This window comes from Muntiacus reevesi, chromosome 14 (genome assembly GCF_963930625.1).
Source record: "Muntiacus reevesi chromosome 14, mMunRee1.1, whole genome shotgun sequence".
In the NCBI taxonomy this organism is placed as follows: domain Eukaryota; kingdom Metazoa; phylum Chordata; class Mammalia; order Artiodactyla; family Cervidae; genus Muntiacus; species Muntiacus reevesi.
The window spans coordinates 35,863,694-35,884,476 of NC_089262.1; the positions used below are offsets into that span (position 1 = coordinate 35,863,694).

General features: G+C 42.9%; 1 protein-coding gene and 1 pseudogene across 1 annotated transcript in view; both read right to left on the reverse strand.

Annotated features, from left to right (window-relative positions):
- The window catches only part of MROH2B (maestro heat like repeat family member 2B), a 72,048-nt gene that overhangs the window by 4,871 nt on the left and 46,394 nt on the right, over nt 1–20,783 (reverse strand). Inside the window, exons 27-37 of the mRNA XM_065905302.1 lie at nt 17,471–17,560; nt 16,961–17,081; nt 12,692–12,789; nt 10,457–10,609; nt 8,132–8,289; nt 7,465–7,591; nt 6,793–6,980; nt 4,843–4,983; nt 4,200–4,314; nt 3,214–3,360; nt 2,518–2,700 (exon numbers count right to left, since the gene is read on the reverse strand). Of these exons, the coding sequence (XP_065761374.1) occupies nt 2,518–2,700; nt 3,214–3,360; nt 4,200–4,314; nt 4,843–4,983; nt 6,793–6,980; nt 7,465–7,591; nt 8,132–8,289; nt 10,457–10,609; nt 12,692–12,789; nt 16,961–17,081; nt 17,471–17,560 (1,521 nt within the window). The remainder of the gene's footprint in view (nt 1–2,517; nt 2,701–3,213; nt 3,361–4,199; nt 4,315–4,842; nt 4,984–6,792; nt 6,981–7,464; nt 7,592–8,131; nt 8,290–10,456; nt 10,610–12,691; nt 12,790–16,960; nt 17,082–17,470; nt 17,561–20,783) is intronic.
- Nucleotides 19,289–20,561, reverse strand: LOC136146498 (replication protein A 32 kDa subunit pseudogene; annotated as a pseudogene).

Here is a 20,783-nt window from a genome sequence, read left to right on the forward strand (position 1 = left end):
GAAGTGGGCATATAAACAACAATGTTATGAAAAAGGATGCTAATAAAGATCTACCATAAAAAATAAAGATGGCTTGTTGGGGAAACGCTAGAAAAGTTAAATACATGAGATGTGACCTTTAGAATGGAGATAGAAGTAGACATGTTGTTTAAATGTGCTAGAATTAAGGTTAAGGTATATTTTTAAAAGATCTCCTTTTAGAAAGAGAAGCAACCCAATGACAAAGTATCCAAAAGCTAGAGTTATTTACTTAAAAAGAAAAAAAAAAGAACCCATTTGAATTTTCTAAAATCAAAGACCTAAAGATAGGTCAAGGAGGAATTAACCAATTGGGACAATGAGAAAGCATAAAAGAGAAGGGCAGAAGTGTCTTGGGTGCTGGGAGAAGTATTAAAGTTTAATGGCCTTGTTATAGAGAGTGACGTGAGTGCTTGGGTGCCAGCATGGGAAATAGCAGTGAGCAGGGCCTGGAGTATGGGACAACAGCTGTATTTTCTGTTCTACCATTTTTTCAAAGTGTCACCATATTTTTGGATTTTCAAGAAAGCACTTGAATAGTGAAAAAAAGAAAGAATTTGGAGATTACAGAATTGCATGTTTTATCTACTGAAAAATATAGGGGCAAAGTATCATAATTTATTTGCAGAAAGAGAGCTTGCGTGCACACAGTTGCTTTAGTCGTGTCCAACTCTTTACCATCTTATGGATAGTAGCCCACCAGGCTTTTCTGTTTATGGGATTCTCTCAACAATACTGGGGTGGGTTGCCATGCCCTCCTCCGGGGGATTTTCCCAGCCCAGGGATCAAACCTGCATTTCTTAAATCTACTACATTGGCAGGCAGATTCTTTACCACTAGCATCACCTGAGAAGCCCCCAAAAGAGCATTATAGGACTGTAAAGAACATGTCATTATTAAGACTCAATTTTTGTCAAATTTTATGCAGATTTGATGAGGTTGATAACCTACTAGAAATGAAAAAGTTCTAACTAACAACCAGAAAGACTTTAGTTTTTTTCTTTTGCAGTAAGAGCGAGAAACATTCTTTTGACCATAAAACTTGTAGAGAGACTTGTGATTATTGAAGGCTCATATCCAAGAGTGTTACTATCATTGAATCAACAACAGTCCAGAAAACCTAACAGGTGGGGGGCTCTCTGGGGCTGACTTCAGCTCTTTGTTGTTAAAGATAGTTTCAATGATCTGTGTAGTGAAGAAGAGAACATCTTTGTTATTTTACAGAAGATACTGAATTGAGTGAAAGCCCATAAAGTACTTTTGAGTACAAAATGAGAATGAAAAGTAAGACTAATACATTGGAGAAAGTAACACTAATGCCAGCAGAAAGCTGCTTTCAAAGGTCAGGTTTAGACCCACACAAGAGGAACTGAAACACACAAAACTGGTGGACTATGGACTGAGGGCATGTATTACAAACTGAAATCTGGAGGTCGGGGTGGTTAATAAATTGCTAAAGAGTCAGGAAGAAAGGGTAAGATTTAAAAAAAACTAGATTGAATAAATAGGAAAAAATTGGACTTGAGAGGTGATTTTTCTTCAGATTCTATTCAATACTTCTCAGGTCTCATTTAGAGATACAACACAGTCACTAGCTTGTAAAATATTAAGGAGCTGAAAAATTAGGTTTATGGTGAACAATGAAGGAAATAAAGACTTTTCATTCTGGAGACTATCAGTTGAACAGGTAATTTAATAAAGCCTGAACGTTTAAGAAGGATGCACTAGAGGCAGCCAACTGTTTCCATCTCTTCCAATCACACAACAGGAGCAGACAGGTATAGATTATAAAAAATAGGTTTATGTTAGACGTGAAATAGATTTCTACATTAATGACAGTGAAAAAACCAAGAAAAAATAATAAAATCTAGTTTCCCAGGAGGTATAAAGAAAAATGACCTTCCTTTGCCTAGGATCATTGACTGATCTTTTCTGAAATGAGGTCTGTAAACCACATCAGGGGTTGACAAAATTTTTCCATAAAAGACCAAACGCTGAATGATTTAGACTTTGCCAGCCACATGGTTTCTGTAATAACTAATCAGTTCTGCATATGAAGTGTGAAGGCTGCCATAGATAATATGTAACCATTGAGCATGGCTGTGTTCCAATAACACTACATTTGCAAAAAGATGTTCTGGGTCAAATTTGGCCCAGGAGCCATGGGGAAGTTTAATGACTCCTGGATGAAATGAACTACGCAAGCATTTTGAATCTTTGAAATCTTGCACATGAAAAAGATAGTGTTGGAGGCATCAGCGTCTAGCTCTGTAATGAGTACTGTATCATCTGTTTTCCCCCAACAGAAAACATGGGGTAAGGATTTAAGTGTAAGGGATTCATGTGGGAGGTGAGCCCAGGAAGCAAGAAGGACAAGAGAGGAAGGCTATGAAAGGGAATATTAGTGAGTATGGCTGGTCTGCTACAAGCACTGCCTGAACCTCTTTCTGTTCACTCACTTCTTCTGGGGAGGGAAGATTCCTGAACAGGTTCACTTACATCTTCAAAGAAGGTTCTTGTTTGCAGCACTATTTCTTTGAAGTAGAAGCTCACGTCTCTGTCTGTGAGCAGCTCCAGGATCTTTTTTAGAGCCTTCAAGCTTTCACAGACGACCTCAGTGCGGGCCAGGTGATAGAGGCCTCTGATGACAGATTCTAGCATTATCTGCTTGTGCTTCTTCACCTATTTCAAAAAAAGGTCTCTTAACCTTGAAAACTGTTCTATGTGTATCTGGAATAGGGTAGGAGACCCCAGACAAGGGGACTGACATTTTGTTAAGGTCACAGATCCTTCAACCCAAGAGCCACTACTTCAGCAACTTATTTGGATTTTCACTTAATTTCTGAAATTAACATACATGGTTACCCCATGTGTAACCATGGGGTGTGGGTTACTAAATAATTATTTTAAAACTCTACTTGTGTGCATGCATGCTCAGTTGGGTCCAATTCCTTGCAACTCCATGGACTGTAGCCTACCAGGCTCCTCTCCATGGGATTTTCCAGGCAAGAATAGTGGGGTGGGTTGCCATTTCCTTCTCCAGGGGATCTTCCCAACCCAGGGATGGAAACTGTCTCCTGTGTCTCTTGCATTGGCAGATGGATTTTTTTTTTTTTTTTTAACCACTTAGCCACCTGGGAAGCCCCTAACTCTACTTAGATGAACTACTTTTTGTTCCTCCCCAACCCCTTTTACCTTGTGAGGGGCTCCAGAAGCTGTATTCCCAAGACCCCGGATGGCCATTTGCCTCAGGATGGGGTTGGAGTCCCAGGCGCTCTGATCCATCAGAACAAGCACATCGCGTAGATTCCCATGCTTCCAAAGGATTGGCTCCTTCATGAGCTGAAAATGACATACTTCTCCCCTTTATTTGAGGGAAGGGCCTCTGTTCAGGAGAGTTCTGAAGGCATCACAGCCATAATAAAAGGGTAGGGCCCCAGCTGCTTGTGGAGCAGAGGAAGACACCTTGGGTGAATACTCAAAACTGGCAGGAACTAAGCTCTATCGGTGAGCAACCCACAGGTCAAGCTGATGAGAACCAAAACACCTAGTTAAGAACACACGTGCACGTGCTTAGTCGCTCAGTTGTCCGACTCTTTGCGACCTCATGGAATAAAACCTGCCAGGCTCCTCTGTCCATGGAGATTCTCCGGGCAAGAATACTAGAGTGGGTTGCCATGCCCTCCTCCAGGGGATCTTCCTAACCCACAAATCGAACTGGGGTCTCCTGCCTTGCAGGCAGATTCTTTACCAGTTGAGCTACCAGGGGAGCCCAGTTAAAAAGATAATTCTAATTTAAATGGGAAAACAGAGCATGGAAAACAGGAGTAACTGATGATGTTATTTCTCTGGACTGGCTGGGCCAGCCTTTATCCCAGAGTGTGGAAGGACTGTAGTATTGATATATTTGTTGGCTATATTTTGTTTTGTCTTTTCCAGGTTACTTCTCTATCCTTCTCTGCTTTGGAAGTTGATGTCTACAGACCAGAGGGCAGGAAGAGGACAAGCCTGGGTTCTTTTTCCTCTCTCTCTCTCTGCTCAGGTACTGTATCTCTGGCAGTCGTTGGGCCTCTCCACTCCCACAGCTCCCAGTGAAGGTCCCTCTTCCGTGGCTCTGGTTCCCACTGAACTCCTGAGAGAGATACCCCAGGGGACCCAACGAGTCTGCTGGGATGGCTTGCCTCAGAGAAGAAAGCGGTGCCCGTTATCCGGTAGTTCTCTGAGGAGGAGGTCAGGGATGGGAGGAGTTGTTCTGTGATATCCAGTATGATTCCATGTTGCCACACGGCCATGCTCCTAGAAAACCAAGGCTCCCATTGTAGCGGAGACTTTTTCTTTCTAAACAATGGAAGACACTTTAGTCTATTTCTCTATCAGGAAAATCAATTATTTTAAAAAGGGATGTTAACAAGGAAAGAGCACCAAGCCTTAAACTGTGTAACACCCTATCTAAGTACCTGACTGAAGTGTTCAGTTCAGTTCAGTCGTGTCCAACTCTTTGAGACCCCATGGACTGCAGCATGCCAGGCCTCCCTCTCCATCACCAACTCCTGGAGTTTACTCAAACTCTAAAGTGTAGTTTGCCTAAAACTGTTCACTTGTATCGATATTTTTTGAGGAATTGCTGGGTTTGGAGCTGATCCTACCATGTCTTCCCAACCCCCTTTGCTTTTTCCTCTGTTTTTTTTTTTTTTTTTTTTTTTTTTCTCCTTGACTCTAAGTCCTTGGTGACTCAATGGCTTTCAGTGAAGTTGCCTGCACTGCATTTTCACTTTGTTTTCAGTTTTTTCTTTGGTATCTAGTTTTGGAGTATCTGAACATTACCTGGCCAGTGCACAGACTCCTATGTGGTGGGTACTGGGGCTGCTGAGGAGGCTCCACACGTTATCTCCCTCGTCAGATTCTTTGGTCAGCCCTTCTTTCATGGCCTGGGCCTGCACACACTTCAGAGCTGTAGTTGAGAGCCTGAAAGAGACAGCTGGCATCATAAAATAAGTCCACACCGGGCAGGGAATTGTTCACCCCCCAAGTCCATAATCCATAATAAATATCATCAAGCTGTCTGTATTCTGTATTTTCACATATTATACCTTGGTGCTCTATATTGATATCTATGAATCTGGTTACTTATAACCACTATATTCTACAGAGTAAATATAGCACATTTTGTTTGTTTAAAAAAAAAAATGTTCCCCATAGTGGTCCCTTACTCCTGGATGAATGGAGGCTGTGCAAGGAAAACACAGGCAGCCTTGATCTCACACTTTGGTGTTGAGGCCACAGGGGATATTGACACGTCTGGAAGTCAGTCAATAATCCCACAAAATCTTAACCTCTCCTGAGAAAATCAAGCCCTGAGGATAGAAAGTGTGAAATACTGTATTTGAGTGGTTCAAACACAGCACCTTGGAAACCAGGTTGCATCTCTCAATGGATAGTGCATTGCAATTGTTGGCCAAACAGTAGTTGTGATGCAGTCTCTATTGATTGTGTATACAATTCGTGTACACAAACAGATTTAGGTATGGCTGTTTGAGCTGTCCCTGGAGGAGGACCTGGACACCCACTCCGGTATCCTTGCCTGGAGGAACCCATGGACAGAGGAGCCTGGCGGGCTACATAGGGTTGCAAAGAGAGGGACACGACTGATGTGGCTTAGCATGCACACATGCATGCTTAGAGCTGTAGGTATTTTAGTAAAGTTATATGCATGTATGTACATGTGCTGAGCCTAACTGCTTGCTTTGTGGCTCAGATGATAAAGAATCTGCCTGCAATGCAGGAGACCCACGTTCAGTCCCTGAGTTGTGAAGATCCCCCAGAGAAGGGAATGGCAACCTACTGTAGTATTCTTGCCTGGAGAGTTCCATGAACAGAGGAACCTGGTGGGCTATGCAGTTTGTGGGTTCACAAAGAGTCAGATGGGAGTGACTGAGTGCATGCACCTGCACAGGCAAGCAAGCAGACCCAACCCCCTGCCCACCCCCCAACATGCATGCTCACTGGGTCTAACTGCTCTTTAAAATGCCCTTTAATAGGTTGATTTGACTTTGGAATAAAAAGTTAGGCAAGAGAACAGGGAAGCAGAGCAATGTGTTACAGGATAAAAATCTATACCTAATAATCCTCAAGAGCTTTATGGAGCAATATTAAGAAAGCACTAATTTATGAATTAATTGGGACTCTTTTTTTTTTTTTACCTTTTTCAATTGTTCATGAAATAATATTGCTTCCTTCAATTGGTGAAGTCTTAGATTTGAGGAAATACGATATTTATTTTTATTTTTTTTCTTTCCTTGTATGGTGTGTATGTGTATACTCAGTCGTGCTGGACTCTTTGTGATCCCATGGACTGGGGTCCCCCAGGACCCTCAATTCATAGAATTTTCCAAGCAAGAATACTGGAGTGGGTCCCATTTCCTTCTCCAGGGGATCTTCCCAACCTAGGGATTGAAACTGCATCTCTTGCATTGACAGTCTCCTTCATTGGAAGACAGACTCTTTACCACTAGTGCCACCTGCCTTGAATATTACAGAATTCCAACTTTCCTTGAAAGGTTTCAAGGCAAGAAGACAAAGGAAGTGGATGGGGCACTCTAGAGCAGAGGATGCTGCTGCTTATAAGACTGTTTTGGACAACAGCGCCTGGGAAGGGTTATGAGGCTCAGAGATGGAGGGAACTTGTTTCTTCAGGGATAGTTGAGGCCATGCCAGGCCCTTTTCTGGAGTCTCAGGTCAGGACGTCTCCAGAAGCCCTCCTGCCTGGCCGTTTACCTGCAGGGGTCAGCTATCTGCTGCCGCTCGCCCTGCGGCATCACCCGCCGGCGGCGGCTGAGGGCAGAGGTGGGCATCGTCTGACCGAGCGTGCAGCTGACCAGCTTCAGGAGAAGCGCGAACAGCTCCGGGTACAGAATCCCGACGGGGGTGCCCGTCGCCACCACTTCATACACGGCACAGGCCACCTGCGGGGAGGGAGGGTCTCGTGTCAGGCGGGGCTGACCTTCCCGGCTGTTTTCCCTCCACAGGATTGCTTCCCAGGTGGACCACACTTGTGGTAAAAACACACAGAAACGGAAGAAAACAGAGGGTTTATTTTTCTGGAAACTTATCAACTCAGGCTGTGTTTTTCTCTCATGGCTCCCATGTGGGGTGACTCCAAAGTCTAGTTGGCACCATCAGGTAGGCTTAGGGTCTTTTGACAACAATTAGATGTCTTGAAGGATAATTTGAAAACAGAGGCACAGATTTTCTTGGGCTGATGAGAAATTGGCTTCTAAACATGATCAGCCACAGACAAAGTCATTGCCATACCACTGCCATGATTGTCCAGTTCAAACTGGAGTCGATTTAAAACCAGAATATAAGAGGGGAAGAAGTGTGATTCATGCTGCACCACCCAGTGCCAGGTGGGAACAGCTCAGATGTGTGACGGGTTGTCCAACTCACAGATATCGCCTCTGTCCCGGCTAGGTCATCTTCTAACTCGTTCTCCAGTTTGTCGACTAAGGCTCGCAAGAGTTTGCCACTGGAAGCTGAGTTCTCAGCCAGAGATTTCCACAGTGTCTTTGTGTCCCTAGGGAAGGAAGGCAGGAAGCTGATGAGGCTCAACTCCTTGGGAGATGCGCTTTTCCATTGGATCCACTCTAAAATCACATTGTGATTATGACTAATCACAATTGCGGGGACGAGTGGACATGCCAACATGCCTTGGGATAATAAGGATGCTTTATTTAACAATCTAGCATTCAGGCCTTGGGTTGCTGAGGTTTGCTCGCATCCATCAAGACAGAAACCTCTCATGTAGATGCATTCTCAACAACCAGAAAGGGGAGAAATAATCACTTTCTAAAACTCACTTACTCCTATTTTAAATACACACACACACACACACACACACACACATACATATACACATACCTAAAATTCTCATCATCCAGTGAGGAGATATATTTGAAAAATACTTGGAAAACCATTACCTGTGATTCAAGCACTGTTTCTGAAATTAGGTGAGATGTTTTCAACTTTTGTTTGCTATCTTTCTCTCAAACCAGAAATTCTTCTCCAGTGCCTTACAGAGGGGTCTTCCCTGGGAAAAGGCTTAGTTTGACTCTACCTGTCAAAGGGCAGAGGCTTCTGTAAAAGGTTGGCAACCACTGCGTCCATGTGAAAGCTGGCGATCTGAGAGACAGCTTCCAGCATAAACTGAAAACTGTCCTCCTTTTGTCTGAGGACCGGCATGTGATGGTAAATTACGCCCAAGATCTCCAATAGCTAAAAAGAAAAAGCCAATTCAATCACTGAATCACCATTTTTCCTTGATGTGGTTGGCTTAGGTCATGTACAGTCAGCAAGTTGTGGGTGGTGATTGATGAATTAGAAATAGTGTTAAGGAAGTGATTGATTCTACACATGGCCTATCTCTTGCTCAGGACAATTACTGATAAATTAGGTATTTATTCTTAAATCAGTCTAGCAAACATTTAGTAAAAGGCAGCATTATGCCAGGTGCTGAGTTAGCCACTGTGGGGAATTTACCAGGGTTGCATAAGATGTAGTCCTTTCTCAAAAGGATTGAGTCATCTCATAAAGGACTTCAGCTGTACACCCAAAGGTTTGTGCACAAAGTGTATGGCAAATGGTGTACAAGAGATTCACGGGACTGATAGGGGAATCCAGAAGTAACTGAGGTCACTGGGGAGGGACATCTGGTCTGGGTCGCAAAGGATATATACCAATTCCAAAAGGCAAGGTGGAGATGACGAGGAAAGGAATCCTCATCAGAAGGAACAAGAGAGGTAAAAATGCAAATAGAACACAAAGGGTTCAGAAAGCAGTGAAACTAATCTATCCTCCACTATTGGATACATGTCATTATACATCTGTCAACACCAGAACTAAAATCCCTTATGTGAATTGTGGGCTTTGGGTGATTATAGGATGGGTTAATGTAGGTTCATTAACTGTAGCAAACGTAACTGGAGGTGTGGGATGTTGGAAGTGTGGAGGTAGGAGGTGTACTGAAACTCTAACTTCTGCTCAGTTTTGCTGTGAACCTAATGGCTTTAAAGGTATAATCTATATAAAAACTACATGGAAGCCTGGTAGAAGCAGATGTAGAAAAGCTTTATGGAATAGGAGAATGGTTCAGTTTGGAGCACAGAAAGAATGAAGGTGAGAAAAAAGAGGAGGATAACTTGATAAAAAAAGACAAAGCCGAATCCGAAAGGTGGCATTGAGGGCCACCTTTCTGAGTTCGGCTGTTAGTCTGTGTGCAGTAGGGAATGATATCATGCATTTGGATTTTTGGCATGGATTAGGACATGTCTCTATGCTAAAGCAACTTTGCATCCAGTAGATATTTCTCTTGTTTACTTTGGATAGACATTTTTAGGTTAAATGTAACATTTTTCATGGAATTGTAATTCCTTAATCATAAATATCCTGCAAGCCTGATTATCACACAGTCCCATACTAGTGATTCTTGGAAAATATTTAGGTTCCTAGCCTTTACCTAGCATGTGAACAACTTCCGCTTTTATGTTTAGCACACAAACACATGGATATTCTAAATTTATTAACCTTTCATTCTCCCAAGACTGGCCTAGGGCCTGCCACAGAGTATAGACTCAATAAATGTTTTTGAAAACAAACAAACAAACAAATGATTGGACAGTAATTAGAACAGAGGTCATTTGTAAAAGTCAGGCTTTGGAGAATTCTTTAATTTAGGATGATTAACTCTGGGCTCTGGGGACCATGACTTCTTCCTCCTGTTACCTTTGGGAAGGAAGACTTTCTGTGTTAAAAATTCTTTTCCTCATCATTGATCTCTGAATGGCTAATATTTTGATTCTGACTTTAGGAGAGAGAAAACAGCATATCCATTTGAAGCTCTTAACCAGACTTCCTGAATTTAAATCCAATTCTCTCTGCTTAATTCTCTAGTTGGGAGGAAGGATTGAGGACTTTCCTTTCAGTCAAGTGATTCCTCGAGGATCACCTGCTTTATAAGAAAATACCTAAAGGGTGTTAAAGAGCAGCTCACAGGGTGATGGTGAGTTAGAAAACCTGCCTGGCCCTCAGAGGCCATCTCAAAGTTTCACAAGATCAGTCTTATACTTGCAGATCTTACAACCCAGTTTTCCACACCCCACATGCTTCTGGTTCAGATATTCTTCCTCTGGCCAGAGTGGCAGCTCGGAAAGTGCTCATCATTACAGACTAGAGAGGCAATTGAGTCAGGCTGAGATGGGCCATCTGCCTGAGCCTGGCTGCTCATACACAACTTGGGTCTCTGCTGAGGCCTCCTGAGGCTGTGTATGCTCTTGCCTGTGACTCATCAGAGGACCATCTGAGGAGTGATGACCTGCTTCTGGTACTAGCATTTCAGAAGTGCTAAAATCATGCTCAGTAGTTGTCAGACTGGCTGTCAGTTCACCTGATCTTCCAAAGTAGCTCCCTGCTCCTTCAGGGCGGTGATCATCCAGACACCACAGGCCTTTGTACATGGGGGGTTGAGGCTCTCCAGACCATCCAGGGTTTCCTCCAGGAACATGAGCATTTCTTCACTGGGGATGAGTTTACTGACAATCTGAGAACAGATCCAGAAAGACTCATGTCACCAACCCCTCACTTCATATCTGGACTCAGAAAGACTCATGCAACCAAGCCCCTCATTTCCTATCTGGACACCCAAAACATGCTGTCCTTTGTTTTAGGATATTAGAAACCACTGGGATTTCCAGAGAGTTAGCGTATGATTGAGGCCACAGAAACTAGAGAAAATGCCAAAAAAGGACATAGACATGGCCTTTCAGTCTAAGTAAAACTTTCCTTGAAGTTGCTTTTTAAAAATCATTTCATATTTATTAAATTCTAGGTCTTCCAAGGCAATTTCCTCTCCAAACCTGAATTTACAATATGCCCCATAAAGGAAAAATAATGCATAAATGGCAATTTAAATGCTGTCAAGTACTTTCATATACATTTCATCTATCATAGAAATGTCTTGTGTCTGCCAAAGAGTAGCTAGTAGCTAGGCTTGAGGATTCAGGAAATCTATCACCAAGTACTAAATGCCTACCTAAATAGCTTTTGCCTCACAGTATCCAAATGGAGGGTGAATTAAGATGAACCCTGTCTTTTGCTTTTGTGTGTTTCAATATTGAGTAGTCAATAAAAGGTCAAGAAAATAAGACTTTGCAATTTTTGTCTCTAGACAATAATTATATAGAATGTTTGATTGTATATGTCTCTGTGTATGTGCGAATGAAAAGGCAGGCAGGGGAGGTGAAAAGTTAGCAGTCTGAATAAATTCCAGAAGCATTATCTGGGGTTTTAACCAAACAAGAAGGTCATGGTTATAAGTTTGTGGGTATGAAAACATTTCTATTCACAACTGAATTCCCTCTGTATTAAATGGCCCAGTGATGTGTGGTAGAATAATCTTTGAGAGGACATGGATTCCTTTTCATGAGTAGCTGCCTGTCCTAGCTGGATTCTGAGTTACCATGGCTCTAAGATCAAGGCCTAGACTCATGTGTCTGTTCCATGGAGCACCAAATGTCTGCCTGGGTCCAAGCTCAACAGTTGTGTTTTTTTCCCCCTTATACTGGGATGATATTGGCTTAGGAATAAAGGAAGGAAGGGAAGTCATGTTTTTGACACTTATCGTGCATCAGACACTGTTTAGGCACTGGACCTGTTCTCCCTCCCTGTGCCCCCACGAGTTTCTCTCCTGTATGCTCATCACTTTCTTGTCCCTGCTGCTGCCTCCTTAGTCCAAGCCAGCTGAGCTCGCATGTGGATTCTTACAGTTTCCTCCAAACTGACCTCACTAGTTTCACTCTTGCCAGCCTATAGTCTAGTTTCAACATGGCAGCCAGGTGACCCTTCAGAAACAAAGTTGTATCATATCCTTCCTTGCAGAACCACCACTAGCCCATAAGGAGATTTTGCAAGTTAGGAAAAATGCTTGGTTCTCAAGAAAGTACCCTTCTCTCTGTTATTGTCATAATCACCAATTTTGTTGTTTGCTGCCCTCAGTGGGTAATTACCATAGTACACATATAAATCCATAATGTCTGCATTGGGAATAATGCTGTCTCACACAAGTTGTACATTTCACACCTGCCACATTGTCTGTAGTGCTTTTGACTCTTCTGTTCAAATCCCTCTGCTGGTTTTTTATTTTTATTAGAGTGAAACCAAGGTTCTTAATAAGGCCTCGGAAGGCACTTCAATCAGCTCTGGGCTATCTCTTGGATCTCATTACCCACTTCTTTCTCCACCTCAGGGCCTTTGCACATATTGTTCCCCCCTTTGCCTGGAATGTTCTTTCCAGATATCTTTGTGGTTCTGTCTTTCTGAGTTGTGATCCCTAGGGGATCTGCCCCCACCTTACTCTTTTAATATGCTGTCTAGGTTGGTCATAACTCTCCTTCACCTGGAGAGGACTGCATGGCTCCTTAGGTTTCACAGAGTTTGAAATGAGATTAGCAGGTGTTGCCTGTATGCATGGACCCAGATATAATGAATGGACAAAAGTCTTTTATTTCGCTGGAATGACTAGACCGTTTGCCCTCCTTGGTAGAGGAGCGAAAACAGCTGACTCATTTGAAAATCAACCCAGAATCATCCTTATGTCCCTTGATCAGTTCTCCACATCTATTACCTTTGCTATTTTGGAGGAAATCTTGATCTGGACCTGCACATCATCACACTGCAGCCCTTCCTGCAAATCCTGTAGCCTTTCTACTTCCAGGTGAACACCTACAATTAACAAAGGGTGACATGGGAGTTCAAAGAGCTGAAAGGGGTTGAAGAGATGGTTTATATTTTGATGTGACACTAATTCAGCTGCTGGATGCCCTTAACAAATGCATGAAAGCCTCTCTGATGAGCATAAGAGCAAACACTGATTGAGGAGTTTCTGCATGCTGAAAGTATGCTAAATACTCTCATCTCATTTATTGCTCCTAGAGATCATCTGAGGTTATTTGCAGTTGAGAAAACTGACACAGAGAGATGTAAAGTCATTTGGCCAGGTCATGCAGGGAGTGAAAATAGAGGGTTGGAACTTGAACCCTGGTCTGACACCACTGCCGAGGCTCTTACTACTCTGCTCTACTGCTGGCTCTGGTGGAGTTCTATTCTGCAGTGAGCTTCTGTTGAAGGGAATGATAAGGTAACCTTGTAATCATTGCAATTGTGTGATTGTTGATATGGACTTGTAATGCAGACCTCAATGGTAATGATTTTCTGTTTGTCGTTTGGAGTCAGTAATTGGTGGAAACTCACACCTGAACCACTCTCTGGGAGGTAGCTTAGCCTCATGGGTGGAGGACCTGGGCTCAAAGTCCAGCTTCACTGCTTTCAGTTGCCCAAGCAACTGGTAAATTTCTCAATTCCTGATTTATTATTTGCATTAACAATGGGCTGAACAACATCCACAAATATTAAGTGGGCATTTAATTCAATAAAACACTAGTTACTTCTATCGAGTAAATATTTAATTTAATGATCATATTCTTTCTCTCTCTCTTTACCATGTTTATTTGATCAACCAGGAAAAAGAGTTAACATGAATAATGAAGTATGGTATTTCCTGCTAACAAGGAATATTTAAGAACTGGAACTTTGCATGTTTCAGGAAAATAAAGGAACCTAAAGGGAGAGACATAGATCTGATAGCGCGCCTAAAGAACTATAGACAGAGGTTCCTAACATTGTATGGGAGACAGTGATCAAAACCACCTCCAAGCAAAAGAAATGCACAAAGGCTAAATGATTGTCTGGGAGGCCTTAAAATAGTTGAGAAAAGAAGAGAAGCAAAAGGCAAAGGAGAAAAAGAAAGATAAAACTATCTGAATTCAGCGTTCCAAAGAATAGCAAGGAGAGATAAGAAAGTCTTCCTGAGTGAACAATGCAGAGAAATAGAATCTCAATAAAGGACAGAAATGGCATGGACCTAGTAGAAGCAGAAGACATTAAGAAGAGCTGGCAAGAATACACAGAAGAACTATACAAAAAAAATCTTCATGACCTGGATAACCACGATAGTGTGATCACTCACCTAGAGCCAGACATCTTGGAGTGCTAAGTCAAGTGGGCCTTAGGAAGCATCACTACAAACAAAGCTAGTGGAGGTGATGGAATTCCAGTTGAGCTATTTCAAATCCTAAAAGATGATACTGTGAAAGTGCTGCACTCAAGATGCCAGCAAATTTGGAAAACTCAGCAGTGGCCACAGGACTGGAAAAGGTCAGTTTTCATTCCAATCTCAAAGAAAAGCAATGCCAAAGAATGTTCAAGCTACCACACAATTCCACTCATCTTACACACTAGCAAAGTAATGCTCAAAATTCTCCAAGCTAGGCTTCAACAGTACATGAATCGAGAAGTTCCAGGTATTCAAGCTGGATTAAGAAAAAGCAGAGGAATCAGAGACAAATTGCCAACATCTGTTGGATAATAGAAAAGGCAAGATAATTCCAGAAAAACATCTAGTGCTTCATTGACTATGCCAAAGCCTTTGACTGTGTGGATCACCACAAACTGTGGAAATTTCTTAAAGAGATGGGAATACCAAACCACCTAACTTGCCTCCTGAGAAACTTGCATGCAGGTCAAGAAGAAACAGTTAGAACTGGACATGGAACAACAGACTGGTTCCAAATAGGAAAAGGAGTACGTCAAGGCTGTATATTGTCACCCTGCTTATTTAACTTCTATGCAGAGTACATCATGAGAAATGCTGGGCTGGATGAAGCACAAGCTGGAATCAAGATTTCTGGGAGAAATATCAATAACCTCAGATATGCAGATGACACCACCCTTATGACAGAAAGTGAAGATGAACTAAAAAGCCTCTTGATGAAAGTGAAAGAGGAGAGTGAAAAAGTTGGCTTAAAGCTCAACATTCAGAAAACTATCATGGCATCTGGTCCCCTTAGTTCATGGCAAATAGATGGGGAAACAATAGAAACAGTGAGAGACTTTATTTTTCTGGGCTCCAAAATCACTGCAGATGGTGACTGCAGCCATGATATTAAAAGACACTTGCTCCTTGGAAGAAAAGCTGTGACAAATCTAGACAGAATATTAGAAAATAGGCATTACTTTGCCGACAATGGTCCATATAGTGAAAACTATGACTTTTCCAGTAGTCGTGTATGGATATGAGAGTTGGACCATAAAGAAGACTGATCGTCGAAGAATTGATGCTTTTGAACTGTGGTGTTGAAGACTCTTGAGAATCCCTTGGACTGCAAAGAGATCAAGCCAGTCAATCCTAAAGGAAATCAGTCCTGAATAGTCACTGGAAGGACTGATGCTGAAGCTGAAGCTCCAATAAGTTGGCCACCTGATGCAAAGAGCTGACTCAGTGGAAAAGACCCTGATGCTGGGAAAGATTGAAGGCAGGAGGAGAAGAGATGACAGAGGACGAGATGGTTGGATGATATCACCAACTCAGTTGAGTTTGAGCAAGCTCCAGGAGAAGATGAAAGACGGGGAAGCCTGGCAGGCTGTAGGCCATGGGGTCACAAAGAGTCGGACATGAACAACAACAAAGGAAGACCAGGCAGAACAATAACAGAATTCCTTTCTTCCTATGAGTCCTTTTGTTGTACATTTCTTGTTTTATTAGAATGGTCCTTTAATTCTCACCCCTTTAATTCATTTGTTTTCTGGCTTTGATAAAATCATACACCCTTCATAAATTATCTTCCCAAATCCCAAGGGACTGTCAGATCTATTCAGGTTCTGCTGAATAGTTTTCCCCTATTGACTGACTCTATCATCTGCCCTCAACCAAATCCCACCTTCTGTCTTTCACACACTTATAGTATGCAAATTTAGAATTGTTATATCTTTGTGTTCCAGCATCAGAGCAGTGCCTGACACAGAAAAAGGCACTCAGATATTTCCCTAGGGGCTTCCTCTGTAGCTCGCTGGTGAAGAATCTGCCTGCAATGCAGGACGCCAGGGTTTGATTCCTGGGTTGGGATGATCCCCTGGAGAAGGGATAGGCTACCCACTCCAGTATTCTTGCCTGGAGGTTCCTTGGATAGAGGAGCCTGGCAGGCTACAGTCCATGGGGTTGAAAGAGTCGGACACAACTGAGTGGCTAAACCACCTCTTTCACCTTCAAGAGGCTTAGTTCCTCTTTGCTCTCTGCCATAAGGGTAGTGTCATCTGCATATCTGAGGTTATTAATATTTCTCCCAGCAATCTAGACTCTTAATGCTACACCTAAAAAAAAATGAAGAGTCTAGCGTAGGCATGAGTGGCCATCAAGCTGGCTGAGGGATCCAGGCTGCACCTGGTCTGGAGGGAACTGTATGCAAGGCAGGTTCCGCCTCAGCAAAACACTTGCTGATTTAATCTGGATTTAATCAGGAATCCCTGAGTGTTGGTTTCAGCCTGATACAGAGGTTTTAAAATTCCTTCTATTTCCTGACATTGAGAGTTATTTACACATCCCGGCAGAGCAGGCATAGGTCCTGCTATGCAAGGTACAAAAACCTCCAGAAAGTTCTCTCTCTTAGAGAACTCTGAAATTCACTTAGCACCAGGATAATAGTATGATTTCCTCTGAAAGAAAACTGTGTGGTAGAAAAAGCTTTGTTAATATGCCCAATTGGTGTGTGATTTAAATCAGATACTCTCAAAACATTTTACCTGTTTCAATGGATCTTTATGATGCTTTGGTGCTATTATCTGTATTTTTTAAAAAAACCAAAAAGCAGAGCCACTGAGGAAAAAAGATCTAAGAGAGAGAGAAATTGTGTGACATCACTCAGAAATGACTGAACTAGGGGAGGAGAAAGAGAGAGAGAAAGAGAGGAAGGAGAGAGACAGAGATCTACAAAGAGAAAAACTGAGAAAAATGAAAACAGGTATCTTCTCTGCATCTGTGAGGTTCCCATCCTTCCCTCACCTTTTATACAGAACAGACCAATAGCCGAACTAGCAGCAGCCTGGCGGATGGAGGGCAGGGTGTCACAGGAGTGAGGAGCCAGGAGGCCGAGGAGTGAGCCGATCTTAAAATTCTCTGGTGCCTGCAGGGTAAAGGAGGATCCCGAGGTGATGGGGTGGCTTGATGATGTTCCAGGATAGTCCCAACACTGGATATTAAGTCCTTGTTTTCTCCATGCAGATCCTTAGAATAAAATGGAATCTCGGACTTTCCAAGCGGACAGGCAAGCAAAGACAACTGAATCGCCTCACTCCCCTCCCCCAAATCCCCACTCCCCACCCCCCACAACCCCTCAGCAGCCCTGTGATTGTACTCACAGTGCTCTGGGTTAGGGTGGACCTCAGGGTGGTTCTCTGGAAAAACTCTGCCTGGACGGGAGATCCATCACACAGGAGTTTTGGATTCCATTGGCCTCCGAGGTCCTTGTTGTTAGCAAGCAATGACATCCACCCATTCCAGGGGCTTACTCACCTCAACATCATTCGTCAGCACTTTCGCGGTGATCTGGAAGGCTCTCTCTCTTTCCCAGTCTTTTTGTGAGACAAGCCACATTCGGAGAAGCTGTTGGTCAAAGAGTAAAAGTTCAGTTCAGTTTAGTTGCTCAGTTGTGTCCAACTCTGCAACCCCATGAACTGCAGCATGCCAGGCCTCCCTGTCCATCACCTACCCAAACTCATGTCCATTTATTCAGTGATGTCATCCAACCATCTCATCCTCTATTGTTCCCTTTTCCTCCTGCCCTCAATCTTTCCCAGCATCAGCATCTTTTCAAATGAGTCAGCTCTTCGCATGAGGTGGCCAAAGTATTGGAGTTTCAGCTTCAACATCAGACTTTCCAATGAGCACCCAGGACTGATCTCCTTTAGGATGGACTGGGTGGGTCTCCTTGCAGTCCAAGGGACTCTCAAGAGTCTTCTCCAACACCACAGTTCAAAAGCATCAATTCTTCTGCGCTCAGCTTTCTTTATAGTCCAACTCTCACATCCATACATGACTACTGGAAAAACCATAGCTTTGACCAGATGGACCTTTGTTGGCAAAGTAATGTCTCTGCTTTTTAATATGCTGTCTAGGTTGGTCATAACTCTCCTTCCAAGGAGTGTCTTTTAATTTCATGGCTGCAGTCACCATCTGCAGTGATTTTGGAGCCCCAAAAAATAAAGTCTGTCACTGTTTCTACTGTTTCCCTATCTATTTGCCATGAAGTGATAGGACCAGAACCATGATCTTAGTTTTCTGAATGTTGAGCTTTAAGTCAAATTTTTCACTCTCCTCTTTCACTTTCATCAAGAGGCTCTTTAGTTCCTCTTCACTTTCTGCCATAAGGGTGATGTCATCTGCATATCTGAGGTTATTGATATTTCTCCCAGCAATCTTGATTCCAGTTTGTGCTTCATCCAGTCCAGCGTTTCTCATGATGTACTCTGCACATAAGTTAAATAAGCAGCGTGACCATATACAGCCTTAACGTACTCCTTTTCCTATTTGGAACCAGTCTGTTGTTCCATGTCCAGTTCTAACTGTTGCTTCCTGACCTGCATACAGGTTTCTCAAGAGGCACGTCAGGTGGTCTGGCATTCCCATCTCTTTCAGAATTTTCCATACACTGGAAGGCTTTGGCATAGTCAATAAAGCAGAAATAGATATTTTTCTGGAACTCTCTCGCTTTTTCTATGATCCAGTGGATGTTGGCAATTTAATCTCTGGTTCCTCTGCCTTTTCTAAAACCGACTTGAACATCTGGAAGTTCACATATTGCTGAAGCCTGGCTTGGAGAACTTTGAGCATTACTTTACTAGCATGTGAGGTAAGTGCAATTGTGCAGTAGTTTGCGCATTCTTTGGCGTTTCCTTTCTTTGGGATTGGAATGGACTGACCTTTCTCAGTCCTGTGGCCACTGCTGAGTTTTCCAAATATGCTAACATATTGAGTGTAGCACTTTCACACTATCATCTTTTAGGATTTAAAATAGCTCAACTGGGATTCCATCACCTCCACTAGCTTTGTTCATAGTGATGCTTCCTAAGGCCTACTTGACTTCCCATTCCAGGATGTCTGGCTCTAGGTGAGTGATCACACCATTGTGATTATCTGGGTTGTGAAGATCTTTTTGTACAGTTCTTCTGTATATTCTTGCCACCTCTTCTTAATATCTTCAGCTTCTGTTAGGTTCATACCATTTCTGTCCTTTATTGTGCCCATCTTTGCATGAAATGTTTCCTTGGTATCTCTAATTTTCTTGAAGAGATCTCTAGTCTTTCCCATTCTATTGTTTTCCTCTATTTCTTTGCATTTTTTTCAATAATAGAACTACTTTATTAAACATATGAACGTACTTATTTTGTACAACACGCATTTCTTTCTCTCCTCTGCCCCAGGAAGCCAGCACTCTAGAATCCCAGGTTTATAAAAACACACTTTTGGCAGCTACTATGACAAGGTGAAAAAAGTGCAATTCTGAAAGTAACACCACATAACCAAAGTGGGGAACCAAAAAAGGCAGAGGTGAGTGGGCCCAGTGCTGTTCATCTTCTCTCAAGAGGAAACAATTTAAGAATGGAAACTCTTGAGCATTATTTAAGTAGTACTGCCCAACTCTCTTGGTAGCATCTCTCTTTCAATTCCATTTAGCTTGATGTTGTAACTAACTAATCTGTTACTTCTCTAAGAAATTCTGCCCTGGTTTATATCCTTTTCAGAGGCCCATATCCCCTTGAGCTTCAAAAACACAGAAGAGTAGTAGTAAGTTTCAAAAGGATGTCCGTTGAGATCTTTTACAGATGAAATCTACTTCCTAGAAGTCAACCTGCCAATTATATGCACAGCTGGTGACAAGAGGCTGCCAAAAAAAGGTCCAACTGGAAAGTATCTCAGGTATCCAGTTAGATCCAGTTATTCTGCGTCTGTGGATTTAAAATGATCATCATCCACGGTGGAATAGATGTGTCCCTCGTTGCTTAGAAAATCCACAGCTAGCTTGATTGAGGCTACGGACATGTGTTGGAGTTGGTTCTTGAGATCCTGAAAGTTCAATCCTTCAGGTCTTGGACAAGCTTTGATCCAATTCAGCACCTGGTTCTGGGCCACAGTGAGGCCATTTGCTGGTATGAAGTTATTCCCACTGAAGTTCCCAGCTTCACTCACTCCTGGATTGCTGATAGGTGCTCTCCCTGCTGAGGGCTGGCTGTTCAGCTGGCTCAGCATCGTGTGTGTATTGACTACTTCCAGAATATGAGTGGTGAACTCATTCATATCCTCCAGGGGCACGATCTTAAAGGCTACCAGGCTTTTCTTGTTCTGGAATGATCTCAGATGACCAGCCACTTTCACATATGTTTCTGGAGGGACCACAGTGTTTTCACTGCTGGCATCATCTGTGTCAACCCACTGGCGAACGTCCACGGGTGCAGCTGTCATGTCATCTATCTTGTAAACAATGTTGGTTGCAGCCTTCTCTGCATTTCTGATTATCCCCACAATAGTGACCTGTGAAATTTCAACATTTCCAATTCTGAGTACTTCATCAACCAGAGTAGCAGAAAGCAGTTGAGATATGGTACAGGGTACAGTGTGCTGAGCTCGAGCTCTGGATTTCTTTTCGGCCTGTGAAGCTGTCGGCGATCCAAAGTCCCCAGGGGACTGTGAGTAGCTGCTGGCTCCCCCGAAAGAGGAGGTTCCCTCTTCGACACGATTCCCTCAGGAGAGAGTTCCAGAAGGTTCCCATCTGGTGGGTTCGCCGACCCCCTCAACACCCCTGCCACTCCCGCTGCTCTGTATCTACTTT